General features: G+C 58.6%; 1 protein-coding gene across 1 annotated transcript; it reads left to right on the top strand.

Annotated features, from left to right (window-relative positions):
• The first annotated feature begins 620 nt into the window (after positions 1-620).
• NHERF1 (NHERF family PDZ scaffold protein 1) lies at positions 621-10,478 on the top strand. The gene is made up of 6 exons (XM_054644969.2): positions 621-1,085; positions 7,026-7,187; positions 7,940-8,093; positions 8,634-8,674; positions 9,192-9,290; positions 9,420-10,478. The coding sequence occupies exons 1-6, from the start codon at positions 693-695 to the stop codon at positions 9,570-9,572; spliced, it is 1,002 nt and encodes a 333-aa protein (XP_054500944.1). The 5' UTR covers positions 621-692; the 3' UTR covers positions 9,573-10,478.
• Positions 10,479-11,336: the final 858 nt, after the last annotated feature.

Here is an 11,336-nt window from a genome sequence, read left to right as displayed (position 1 = left end):
CGAGTTACCTGCCCTCTTCCCGGCCCGCCTTCCCGCGCAGTTTCGATTTGGGGATTTTATTTCACTTATTTTTATTTTACTTCGAGCCTCCCTCCACCCTCTACGTCGGAGAAGCGCTGAGAGTAACTACAGCCTTCAAGGACTGGGCGAGGGTATGGGACGGATGTTCCCCGAGAGGCCACCCGGGACGTGCCGCGGAACGGGAACAGCTGGGAGCGTCCCGCCGATCTCCGGCCACTGTCGGGGCTGTCTCCAGGACGGTGGCAGAGCCGATCCCCGGGAGGGGGAAGTTCAGCAAGAATAGGGAGTTGCCGCGGTGGGCTCGGGTGGCACCAGGGGCAGGCGGAGGTGGCTGCGGGGGAGTGGAAGGGCCGGACCCCAGCGGGAGCGGTCCGGTCCCGCTGCAGGCACCGCGACCCCGCGGCGCCGCGCCCAGAGCGCCCCACCGGGGCGAGAGCACATTTGCATATTCGGCCTGCTACATTTGCATAACCGCACCTCTAAATTTTGCATAACCACGCCCCATTACTGTCCTTATTTGGCGGGCATCATCTCATCCCGGGCTCCGATTGGCGGCCGCCGGCCCCGCGCCCCGCCCCCCTATATAATCTGTACCGTGGGCCCGTTGCCGCGCAGTGCGCTGAGTGCGGGTGGCGGGACCGGCCCGCTGCTGCTCCGCCGCTTCCCCCGCCATGAGCAGCGGCGCGGGCCCCGCCGCCCGGCTGTGTCGCCTGGAGCGCGGCCCGGATGGGTACGGCTTCCACCTGCACGGCGAGAAGGGCAAGCCGGGCCAGTTCATCCGTCTGGTGGAGGCGGGCTCGCCGGCCGAGCGGTCGGGGCTGCGCGCTGGGGACCGGCTGCTGGAGGTGGACGGCGAGAACGTGGAGCGGGAGAGCCATCAGCAGGTGGTGGAGCGGATCCGCGCCGCCGCCGGCACCGTCAGCCTCCTCGTCGTAGACTCGACGGCCGAGGATCAGCTGCCGAAGCAGGGCGGGGCGGGTGCCGAGCCGCCGGTGGTCGGCGGGCAGGCGGCTCCGGCGCCGGCGGAGCCCGCGGCGCGGGAGCCCGGTGGTGGCGACCAGCGGGTAAATGAGCGGCCGGGAGACTGGGGCTCGGAAGTTTTCGGGGCAGAGGGTGTTGTCCGAGGAGGAGGGGTTGCGACCGGCCGCGGTCGCCTTCCAAACGAGCGAGCGGGAGCCGCGGCTGCCCTGGGCGGTTTGTGTGGTTTCGGTCTCGATTCTTTTTTTTTTCACTTTGCTTTAAACGCGGCTCCCCAGAAGCCCCGGGTCCTGCCGCGCCTGGCTGCTTTGCCTTTTTTATTTTAAATGTTTTTTTTTCTCTCTAAATGGTCCTGTCTCCCAGCCGTGTCAGTTACGGGCGGGGGTAGGCGGGCGCACCGGGCTGGTTGGACCCACCACTGAACCCGTTGTCCTGTGCTGCGGGGCCGGTAAAACGGGGTGAGAAAAGCAACAGGGAGAGCTTTGACGTGCAGCTGAGCCCAGAACTGGGCTGAGGGGGGCCGTTAATAACACCCCCCCCCCCCCCCCCCCCGCCAAATACAACAAAAAACCCGTGGCAGAGGTTTTTCGGGACTGAGGCTGCTGGTGTTGGTAGTAGTCACTCCTGCTTTGAGTGTGTTCAGTCTCTGCTGTGGAGTGGAGATAGCAGAGCTCTTCCCGGGCTGGGGGCTTGATCCTGGCAGTCCCCACAGACGCTTCCTAACTCAGGAATGTTGGCCTTAAGCACGCGTGGGAGTGAGCAGTTGCACAAACAAAGTGATGTAGAAAGGTGAGGAATTGAGAAACAGCTGACCTTTCATGCCCCAAGCGGTTCCTAAGAAACGCTCGGGGCTCCGGGAGAGAATACTGCTTTTTATTTACCCAGCAAAGACGTGTTTGTTGTTACAACAGACATGTGGATGGCTCCCTGGGCAGCAGCCTCTTGAGCTCCCACTGTGAGGAACCTTCTGGGGAAATCTTATGACCTGTTCCCAGAGAGGTTGGTGTAGTGGAGCCTTCCCAGTGTTGATGCTGAGCCCCAGGAAGACCTTGGTGCCTCACTGAGCTGCTATCAACATAGGGTTTTGCTGAGGATTAGGTGGTTTTGAGCTGTATCTCCTGTTGGACTTTAGCCTGTGCTTGTTCCCCTGGTTGGGCTGATCCACTGCAGGCACAGCTCTCATCACTGCCTGGCTAAAACATCACTCCAGCACCTCCTTGATGGGCTTATTTGGGTGGGAACAGCAATGTTCTATCCCCGTGCTGTCTTGCTCGCTGTCCCCTGTATGATCCCAGGTCCCTCACGTGTGGCCCCGTGCTGGGCCCTGGAGCTGCCCCATGCAGAGAGAACGTGCCTGCTCTCCCGTATGTCACAGTGCCAGCACTCCCTCGGGGCTAGCCAGACTCTGCTCTGCTTTCTGCTCCCAGACCTCTCCATGGGCTGGGAAAAATAAAAGGGATGTTCTTAATGCAGCTCAGGTGAGTCCCCTGCCCAGCTTGGGGACTAAGGAGGTGCAGTCCCCAAAGAGGATGGAGCCCTCTCATGCTGTGGGACTGCTGCCTGCTCTCTGTGTTGGTTGGAGTGATGGAAAGAGCTTAGGAAGCTGCAGAGGCCCCACAGGATTTTGGGAGACAGCCCCAGCTGGAGATACCTCATGGGCTTTGGGGGACAGTCTTGGCTGAAGATTCCCCGCAGTTTTGGGGAGCAGGCTCAGGGCACAGCCAATGCACGGTTACTACTGACAGTTTCTCTGGTAGCGGTTTCTCTCCTCACTAGATCAGGAAGCAGGTGACGTGGGGTGACATTGCCACAAGGCCCCAGACGGTTTCTCAACAGGTAGCAGCAGGAAATCTTGCGGCTGGGGGCAGGGCCCAGTGGAAAAGTGGGTTTGGAGACATCGCCCAGGCCAGGCACCCACCAAGCAGGGTGGGATGCTGAGCCAAGCCGGAGCAGGCAAAAAGGGATTTCTCTCCAGTGAGGCAGGAACACACTGGTGGCCTGTTTCTGGCCACTGGCAGGCAACCAGTGCTGGCTGCTCCATCCCCCTGCAGCCCCATCCCATCACTGTGGGTTGGTAGGATTTCCTGGGATCACAGAGGAAGCAGGAGATTTGCACGTGTCAGAGTTCTGTTTGCTTTATTGGGCTGGACTTGCCTTTATTTGTTTAACAAGCCTGGAGACGCTCAGGAGCTGGGAGAGCTGCTTGTGGTGAGCAATGTTTAATGTCTCCCACCTTCCAGCAGAATCCATTCTCTCCCCAAACTGTACTGGGTCCTGCATGATTGGTACTGCCAGGGATCTCAGATACCCCCACGGATCCCTCAGGCAGATGTAGGAGACTCGTCATGGGCTCCTTTTTCATTCCTATCAAACCTTGAGTGTGCAAATCCCCCTGATGCTGTGGTGGAGGTTCTGAGCCTCCCTGGGAAGCTGGTCCATGCATTCCTGTCTGCGGTGCTGAGCCAGTGTGGTGACAGTTTCACACCCCTCAGGTCAGCCCCATTTCCTGGGGCCCTGTGCTGTGGGGGTGTCCCCCACCAAGAGCTGTGACAGTTTGCCTGCCTCCGTCTTTATTTCCGGAGGCTTCAGCTGCTCGGGAGTGTCTTGAGAAAGTTTCATACAAGCTGCACAGTGTTCCCAGGGCAGCACCAGGTGCTGCCAGCACAGTGCTCTGGTACCAGGGCAAGGCATTTGCTACCAGCCTCAGGCTTCCCTCTTGCAAATTTAGTGTTAAATTAGAGCCCTTCCTGCCAGCAAAGCTCATCCCTCCTTGTAAAACCTGGGAGAGCCTCCCAGGGCTGGGTTTCAGAGTGTAACAGGGAGCAGATCCCCCAGCATTGTGAGCGTTGCACTGGGGTAGCTGGAGTTTAATTAGGAAATGAATTAAATTTCCTCTCAAGGCAGCTGCATGAAAAGCAGCTCCAGTCAAACAGGACGTGACAGGGATGCTGCAAAGGAGGCTGCTTTGCATCCCCTTTGTATGAAGCTCGAATGTGTGAGCCAGATTTTGGGACCCGTGTGAATTTGCTGGCTCAGGCATCCTCAGAGCTCTTGTGTTTCTCTTTGAGTAACTGGGAAGGTTGCTGCCGCCAGCAGGCTTGATGCTGCTTGTAGGGCTGCAGGGAATTTCCTGGGACTTGAGGCTTCAAAAGCTGTCCTGAAATTGCTATTGAGTGCCTGGGAAATGGGGTGTGAGTCCTGACATGCTGTGCAGCTGAGGTCCCCACAATCCTGGGATTGCTGGTCCTGCCAGGTGGCTGAAGGTGCTGCGGGAGGAGAAGCATCTGGGTGTGCCCCAAATCCTGTTTCAGGGTAGGAGCAGCAGTGCAATGCTCCTGAAGTGCTCATCCCAAGCGGGCATCTCTACAGACAGAGACCTCTCTGCCTTCCCTGGGTGTAGAGGAGAGGGGTGGCATGGGGATGCCTCTGCAGGGGCTGATTCCAGCTCCCCCCACTGCCCTCCCTGACTGAGGTTGTAATTGCTTGTAACAAGGCTCTGCCAGCTAATCCCAGCACGGCAGGAGAGCTGCTGGCCTTGCAGGACAGGATGCAGCAGCTTAGAGAAATTAGGGGCATTTCCACTGCCCAGCTCCCAGCTCCATAGCCACGGGTATTCTTGGGTTGTTGGCCCCAAACCCTCTTGCCTCATGTTGTTCAGCCTAAAGGGGACTTTGGGGCTGAAAGGATGCACTGCCATGGGGTGCTCACCCCATAGATGGGCAGGATACAGCTGCCGGACGATCAGATGCATTTGTTTTCCTCTCTGGATGGCAGAATGGTGGCTGCCTGCAGGGTTTTTGTGACTTGGGGAGGGTCAGGCAGCCTGGCATGCTGGGCTGGAGGAGCTGCCAGCTGCTGGTGGAAGGCTGCTGGGGGGCCGGGTCATGGCTTGGCCAGGCTGCCCTTGCAGCCAGTGCTGCTGCCCTGGCCAGCTGCCTTTGCAGGATCAGTGCCTCCCTCACTGCCATGACCTGTCCCTGTGTCCTGAGACATCTGTGCACCCTGCAGGACTTCCCATCCCCCCAAAAAATCATGGCACCAGCATCTCAGGGAGCCCAGGCTGCCAGGGCTTTGTTGGTATGGGTGGGAGCAGAGCCCTCCCTCCTCCTCCTCCTCACCCGGGAGTGCTGCCAGCCCCGCTTGCTGGGTGCTCCCTCTGGCTTTGTCCTGAGCTATCGGTGTGGAGCAGCCCCACAGTGCTGCCAAGGGCACCAGCAGCATGGGTGCTCCAGAGCCTGAACCCTTGCTCAGGGTTGAGCCAGGGCAGGGATCTGGGGAGGTGCTACCTTCATCCAGCAGCTCCTGCCTTTTGTTGTTATTTTGGGTATTGTCTGTTCCCAGCATTGCTTGGGATTTCTGCTGTCACACCCCATGAACCTGCTGCCACCTGGACACGGTGTGAGGACGGGAGGGCAGAAGGGGCGAAGTCGAGGGGGTCACAATGCTCCACCCAGCCAGGGAATCCACAGCTGGGCTGTTGCATGGGGCATGTGCAGCTGACACACGTGGAGACCAAGTCCTGCATGGCAGGGCTGAGGCATCTCGGGATCACCTTCACTCCTGGCAGATGTGCTGGGTGCTGCCTGCACCTCCCTTCCCAGGGCGTTGTCAGGTGGTGCTGGGGTGGTGGCCGGCCTTGACCATGAAGGAAGGTGTTGCGCAAGAGGATGGGGCTTTATCAGGGCTTTATTGCAGCACTGGGCTCAGCAATTGTAAATGTGTCATCCCAGCCTGTGTGGGACCTTGTGCCACACCGGTGTGTCAGCACCCCAGGACCCAGGTTTTCCCTGCTGTGGGCAAAGGTGATCTCATGGCAAGATGCAAGAGTGTTGTACAGGGGGTAAAGAGCACCCTGGTGCAGGTGTGGGAGGGCAAATTCCTGTAGTGCCTGTCCTCAGTGATGCTATGGGTACCCACAGAGAAAAAATTATCTCAGATGAAAGATTAAATACACCCCCTTGGTGAGGAATATTCCAGCAGTTTGAGTGAGCCTTGGCTGCTGGGAGAGCCCAACCAAAGCCCAGGTTCTGGTGGTCAAGGTGGGATCAAACCATTTTATATATAAATTGTAAAAGTGGTATTGGGTGCTAGGGTCAGAGCAGTTCTGACAGTGTGACCTGCAGGTGTCACCTGGTTCCTCTGATGCTTCCTGGACATCCCACTCCCTGCTGGGTGAGTAAAGGCAGTTCCTGTGTGCCAGGCTCCTGGGGAAGCTCCTGCTTCTTCCTGCTGCTTACCATGTGGGGAGCTTAGAGGGCACCTAGGGGGCCAAGTCAGTGGCTGTGGCTGCCCCAGCAGGGTTGCTTGGCTCCAGGTACTGGTGGATCCACAGGTCAAGGTGAAATCAGGTGCAGATGAGCTGGGTGTTGCCTTCTGGAGAGGTGAACGTCCCAGTCACACTGCCCCAGTGGAGCTGGTTTCTGTTTTGCAATTCTGGAAGGTCATGCTGGGGCATGGAGGTGCCTCAGCATTACAGCTGCTCCATCTGGGTACCAGCTGCCTGCCCAAGCCCTGTGTGCCCTTTCCCTGCTGACAATGGCTGTGGGGTGCTCTGGGGTGGGGCATCTCCCTGAGCCCATGGCTGGTTTGCCATGGGGAGGGGCAGTTGGCAGGGGGGTGATGCAGGGGACCTGTGCCAGCACCTCTCCAGTAGCCAAAGCTTCCCGAGTGGGATGGGGTGGAGTGGGGGTGCTTCCCAGCCACCTGGGCTGTGTTTCCTCCTCCACCTTCATGGCAATTGCAGTCCTGATCCCAAAAGGAAGAGCGTGGTCTGGGAATACACACATAATAACAAGTTTCTTCAATGTTTCACTGCAATTAGTGTGCCCTGAACCTAATTAATTAATTAGAGCCCAGGACCATAGGGTGTTTGGCACCCTGCATCCTGTCTTGAGGTGTCAGTGCCCACAGGTGGCCACCTGAGGATGGTGTCTCTGGTGCTCCAGCAGCTCTCTGGGGTTCCTGGTGCTGTCCTTGGTTGTTGGGGGGTCCGGTAGCAGTTCACCCAGAGATTGTTCCCATTGCAGGAGGAGCTAAGACCTCGGCTGTGCCACATGAAGAAGGGCCCTGATGGCTACGGCTTCAACCTGCACAGTGACAAGAGTCGCCCAGGGCAGTACGTGCGCGCCGTCGACCCCGGCTCGCCGGCTGAGGCAGCAGGGCTGGCCCCCCAGGACCGCATCATCGAGGTGTGCTGGGCTCAGGGGAGGTCAGAGGGGGCTCTCTGAAAGGCTTGGCACTCCCTCACATCCTGGTGCCTGGGACACAGCTGCCCTTGGCCAGGAAGGCACACAGTGTGCTTGGTGCTGCTGGTGACTCACGGCACAGCCGCCCAACCTGCACCAGCCTGCCGGTCCCCACCCACGGGTGCAGCACTGTGGAGGGCTGTGACTGAGCATTAATTAGCTGTCTGGGGGTTAATTAGCAGTAGCACTGTCCCTGGGGATCCCCTGGGGTGGCACAGGCTGGGACAAGGTGCACGATGGTTGCAAGTCCTGCTGTCAGGTGTGACCGGGGTGGAGATGAGCTCAGGTTTGTGCCACGTGGGATGATGATCCATGAGAGCAAGGACCAGCTGAGCCCCAGCCCTGCTGCTCACCGGGGTGTTGGGACTGCTGCCTCTTCTGAGGTGAAGCTTGTGGGTTTCTGGAGACCATCACTTGACACAAAGGTTTTGAGCCAGCCCCGGCTCCATGTGCTGCTGGGAGTTCCCTGCCAGCTTTGCCCATTCAACCCCATGCCAATTACTCAGAGGAAAATCTGATTTTAATGAGGTTTTTCTGGCTTCACTGCTAATCTCTGCGAGGCCATGAATGCCTGTGGGGGCTATGGGGTGGCTGTGCTGGGATTATGACTGGTACCAAGGCTGGTACCTGACCCCTGCCTGGTGCCTCTGCGGGATGGATGTGCCCCAGCTCCAATGGTGATGTGGTACCTGCAGGTGAATGGTGTGTGCATGGAGGGCAAGCAGCACAGTGACGTGGTGGCAGCCATCAAGGCGAGTGGTGACGAGACCAGGCTGCTGGTGGTGGACGTCCTTACAGATGAGTTCTTCAAGAAGTGCAAGGTGGTGCCCTCAGAGCAGCACCTGACAGGTGGGCTGGGGACTGTGCTGCTGGGAGGGGTTTGTGCCACCTCTGGTGGCTCTGTGTCACCTTCTCACCAAACCTAAGGGTGCTGAGCCCTGGGAGGTGGCCTTATCACCTTGGGGCCAAGCAGAATCACCTGGCTTTGGCATCTCCCTGCTTAGCCAGGGGCCCCATGCAGGGCTGGTGGGGCTGACGTGGGCAGGTTTATGGCCCTGGGTTGCACTTTGGCAGGGTTTATGGCTTGGGGAGCAAACAGGCATCAGCTGCCCTTTGCTCTCCTCTGCTGTCACAGTGGTCCCCAGGAGGATGGGGAAGGGGTCTCACTGGGCTCCACATCATGGCTGCCATCATGGGGATGTGTCTGGCAACATGGCACCATTCCCCTGTGCCACGGGGCTGGCTGCAGTGGGTGGTTAAAAAACTCAGGACCTGGCCAGACCCTGGGCAGTGTTGTGTGAGCATTGGCCATGTACAGCCTTGGCTTGCCCTCCACTGGCAAGGGGACAGAGCAAACACATCTTCACTGCCTGTGTCCTTATCCCACAGGTCCCTTGCCAGAACCAGTAGCCAATGGTGATATAGGGAAGGTAAGAGCCTTGTCTTGATTTTAATTCCATGTGTGCCCATCTCCAGTCAGAGACCCTCCTGTTCATGTTCCCTCTGCCCATGGGTGGGGGTTGCCACCAGATACCGCAGTGGCCTCAGCCTGCCACACAAGAGCTGGTGCCACTGGGAAGGGAACTGGCGTCCTCCAGGAAGGGGGATGCTTGTGGTGCTGAGTTTCATGGAGGTGGCTGTTTTCCTGCTCTCTTTTGCCTTCTGATACTCCAGGGCTGGGAGCCCTTGTGCTGCAGTAGGGAAGTAGCACCCAGCCCTGCAGCCACCCTCCTCCTCCTCCTCCTGCTAAAGCCAGGGCAGTCAGGCCGGGGTTTAATCCTTCCCCGCCCTGATGGGCAGCGCTAGAGGTATTTATGTGCTTGGGGCTTGCAGGGGATTACGTGCAGGAAGGACGGATTTCATGGCCCCCTGGGTGGGACTTGCAGCTCTGGAGGCTGTTGTCAAGCCCCAGGGCTGGAGCTCACACTGCCTCCCTGCTCCCCTCAGGAAAACGGGGCAGAGCCGCGGTCGCAGTCGGTGTCCGAGAGCCCACCCAGCCCCGCGGCGCCGGCCGTGTCCCCCTGCTCCAGCGAGAGCCACAGCCAGGTAGGGCTGGGAGTGCTGGGGGGAGGCGGTGCCTGGGAAGCAGGAACTGGGCTGAGCCCCCACCATGGGGCTGCCCAGGGGACACACAGTGGGGCTGACACCCCCTCTCAGCCCCAACCTCTCACACAGGAGGGTGACAAACGCCATTCCGCATCTGGCTCCCTCCTGGACCTTGACATCCCGCTGGCTGTGGCCAAGGAGCGGGCGCACCAGAAGCGCACCAGCAAGAGGGCACCCCAGATGGACTGGAGCAAGAAAAATGAACTATTCAGCAACCTGTGAAGGCCCTGAGGCAGGGTGGGTGTCTTCTAGCCCCCCCAGCCCCTTACCCACCTCTCCTGCACTCCTCTCCTCCCTGCCATGAGCTCATGGTAGAAATGTGGGGCTGCTCCCTACCACCCTTACCGAAGTGCTGGGCTTTGGTGGCCAGTGAGCATCCCTGCAGAGGGGTTCTGGCCCGGGGCTGCTGGGGGTCCCCCCTCCCGAAAGCTCATCCCCAGGGTGCTCCTCCAGCCCTGCCTTGAAGCCCTGCACACCCTGGTAAGCACAAGCAGGGGTTTGGAAGGGATCAAGGGTTTGGGGTGGCCTGATGCCCAACACTCCTGGTCCCCACTGTTCCCTGTTTCTTCCCCCACCCCAAACCTCATCTCCATTTGAGATTTCCCACCCAAAATTACCCTTTAGCTGTAAAACCTGAGGTTTTTAGTGTCTTCTCCCAAACCCCACCTGCCCAGCCACTGACCACAGCCAGGGTATTTGACCCTGGCCTGGCAAGCTCCGTCCACAATGACCCTGTCCCTTTGCCTCTTCAGCTGCAAGGAGGGGTATGGGTGCCCAGCACTGCGGAGTGCCCAGCACCCTGCCCTGGGGCAAATTTTGGGAGAGGAGAGGGTGTCTGGAGCCAGCACAGCAAGCAATAATAGTCTCCTTTGCTCCTGCACACTGCTGGAGACAGAGCCAATCAGGGTTTGAATCCAACACTGTTTAATTTAAAAGCTTCTCACAGACTTTTTGGTTTTTTTTCTTCTGAAATGAGTGTTTTTCCAATCACATCTATTTTTTTTACCTGTATTTTGTGGAAATTCTTCCTGTGGATGTTTTGTTTCCATGTGCTGCAATCAGGTGGTGTTGTACTGTTGAGCTCAAGAGAAATTCTGTTTACTGGAATAAACCTTTCTGACTTCACAAGTCTGGTTTAAGGCTAAATCCTTCCAGAGCCTGGGGGGCGCAGGGGGTGCAGAGGGCTTGCTGTGGCCCTCTGGGGCTTGGGGGAAAAACGGGTAACTGGGGGACACTGAGCCTGGTTTGGTACCCCTCAGCACGTGATGGGGACAGGTTGAGGGGGTTGAGGAGGCACCGGCTGGTCCCAGTGGGGGTTAATGCCTCGGGGTGATTAATGAGCTTTAATCCCCTGGGGAGTGAGGGGGGGAGGGGGGTGATGCAAAGCTCTAATCTGGGTCTGCTGGCCAGGCTGGAGGGCAGTAGCTTTGTTTGGGGCAGCCCAAATGTGCCCCCAGCCCCTACAGGCGTTTTTGGGATGAGTCTGGGTTGTACCTGGGTTGAGGGAAGGCAGGGGGATCAGTGAGGGGAGGGGTGCTTGTCCCTCTGAATGAATGGATGTAGCCTTGGGTGGCTCAGTGGGGCCAGACTGGTGGCACAGTAGGACAAGGCAGGGCTGTGCCTGGCCTCTGTCTGGTATCTTTGCTTCCTCCCCTTCTGCACACTCTTGTTTTGTGCTCCAAATCTGCAAAGAAGCTTTTCCACGTGAGCACACAAATGGTCACAGATCTTTGCACCTCAAGTAACACCTAGGTGACAAAGTGCCACCAGATTCCTGGAGATGTGCAGGCCGTCACTTCCTCCTGGAAGCTGGGGGAGCCCATTCCAGCTTGTCTCATCCTCCAAAGACGTGTCCTCTGAGGGAAGGTGAGCCCTGTTTTCCCATCCTCATCCCATTGGGGCAGCAGGACACCCCAACCTGGGATGGATGCCACAGGGAGCAGGGCAGGAGCAGGGGCACCCAGTGGGTCCCAGCAGCATCTTTTG

This window comes from Agelaius phoeniceus, chromosome 19 (genome assembly GCF_051311805.1).
Source record: "Agelaius phoeniceus isolate bAgePho1 chromosome 19, bAgePho1.hap1, whole genome shotgun sequence".
Classification (NCBI taxonomy): Eukaryota; Metazoa; Chordata; class Aves; order Passeriformes; family Icteridae; genus Agelaius; species Agelaius phoeniceus.
The sequence above is the reverse complement of the archived record's forward strand: the minus strand, read 5'-3'. Positions and strand labels throughout refer to the sequence as shown.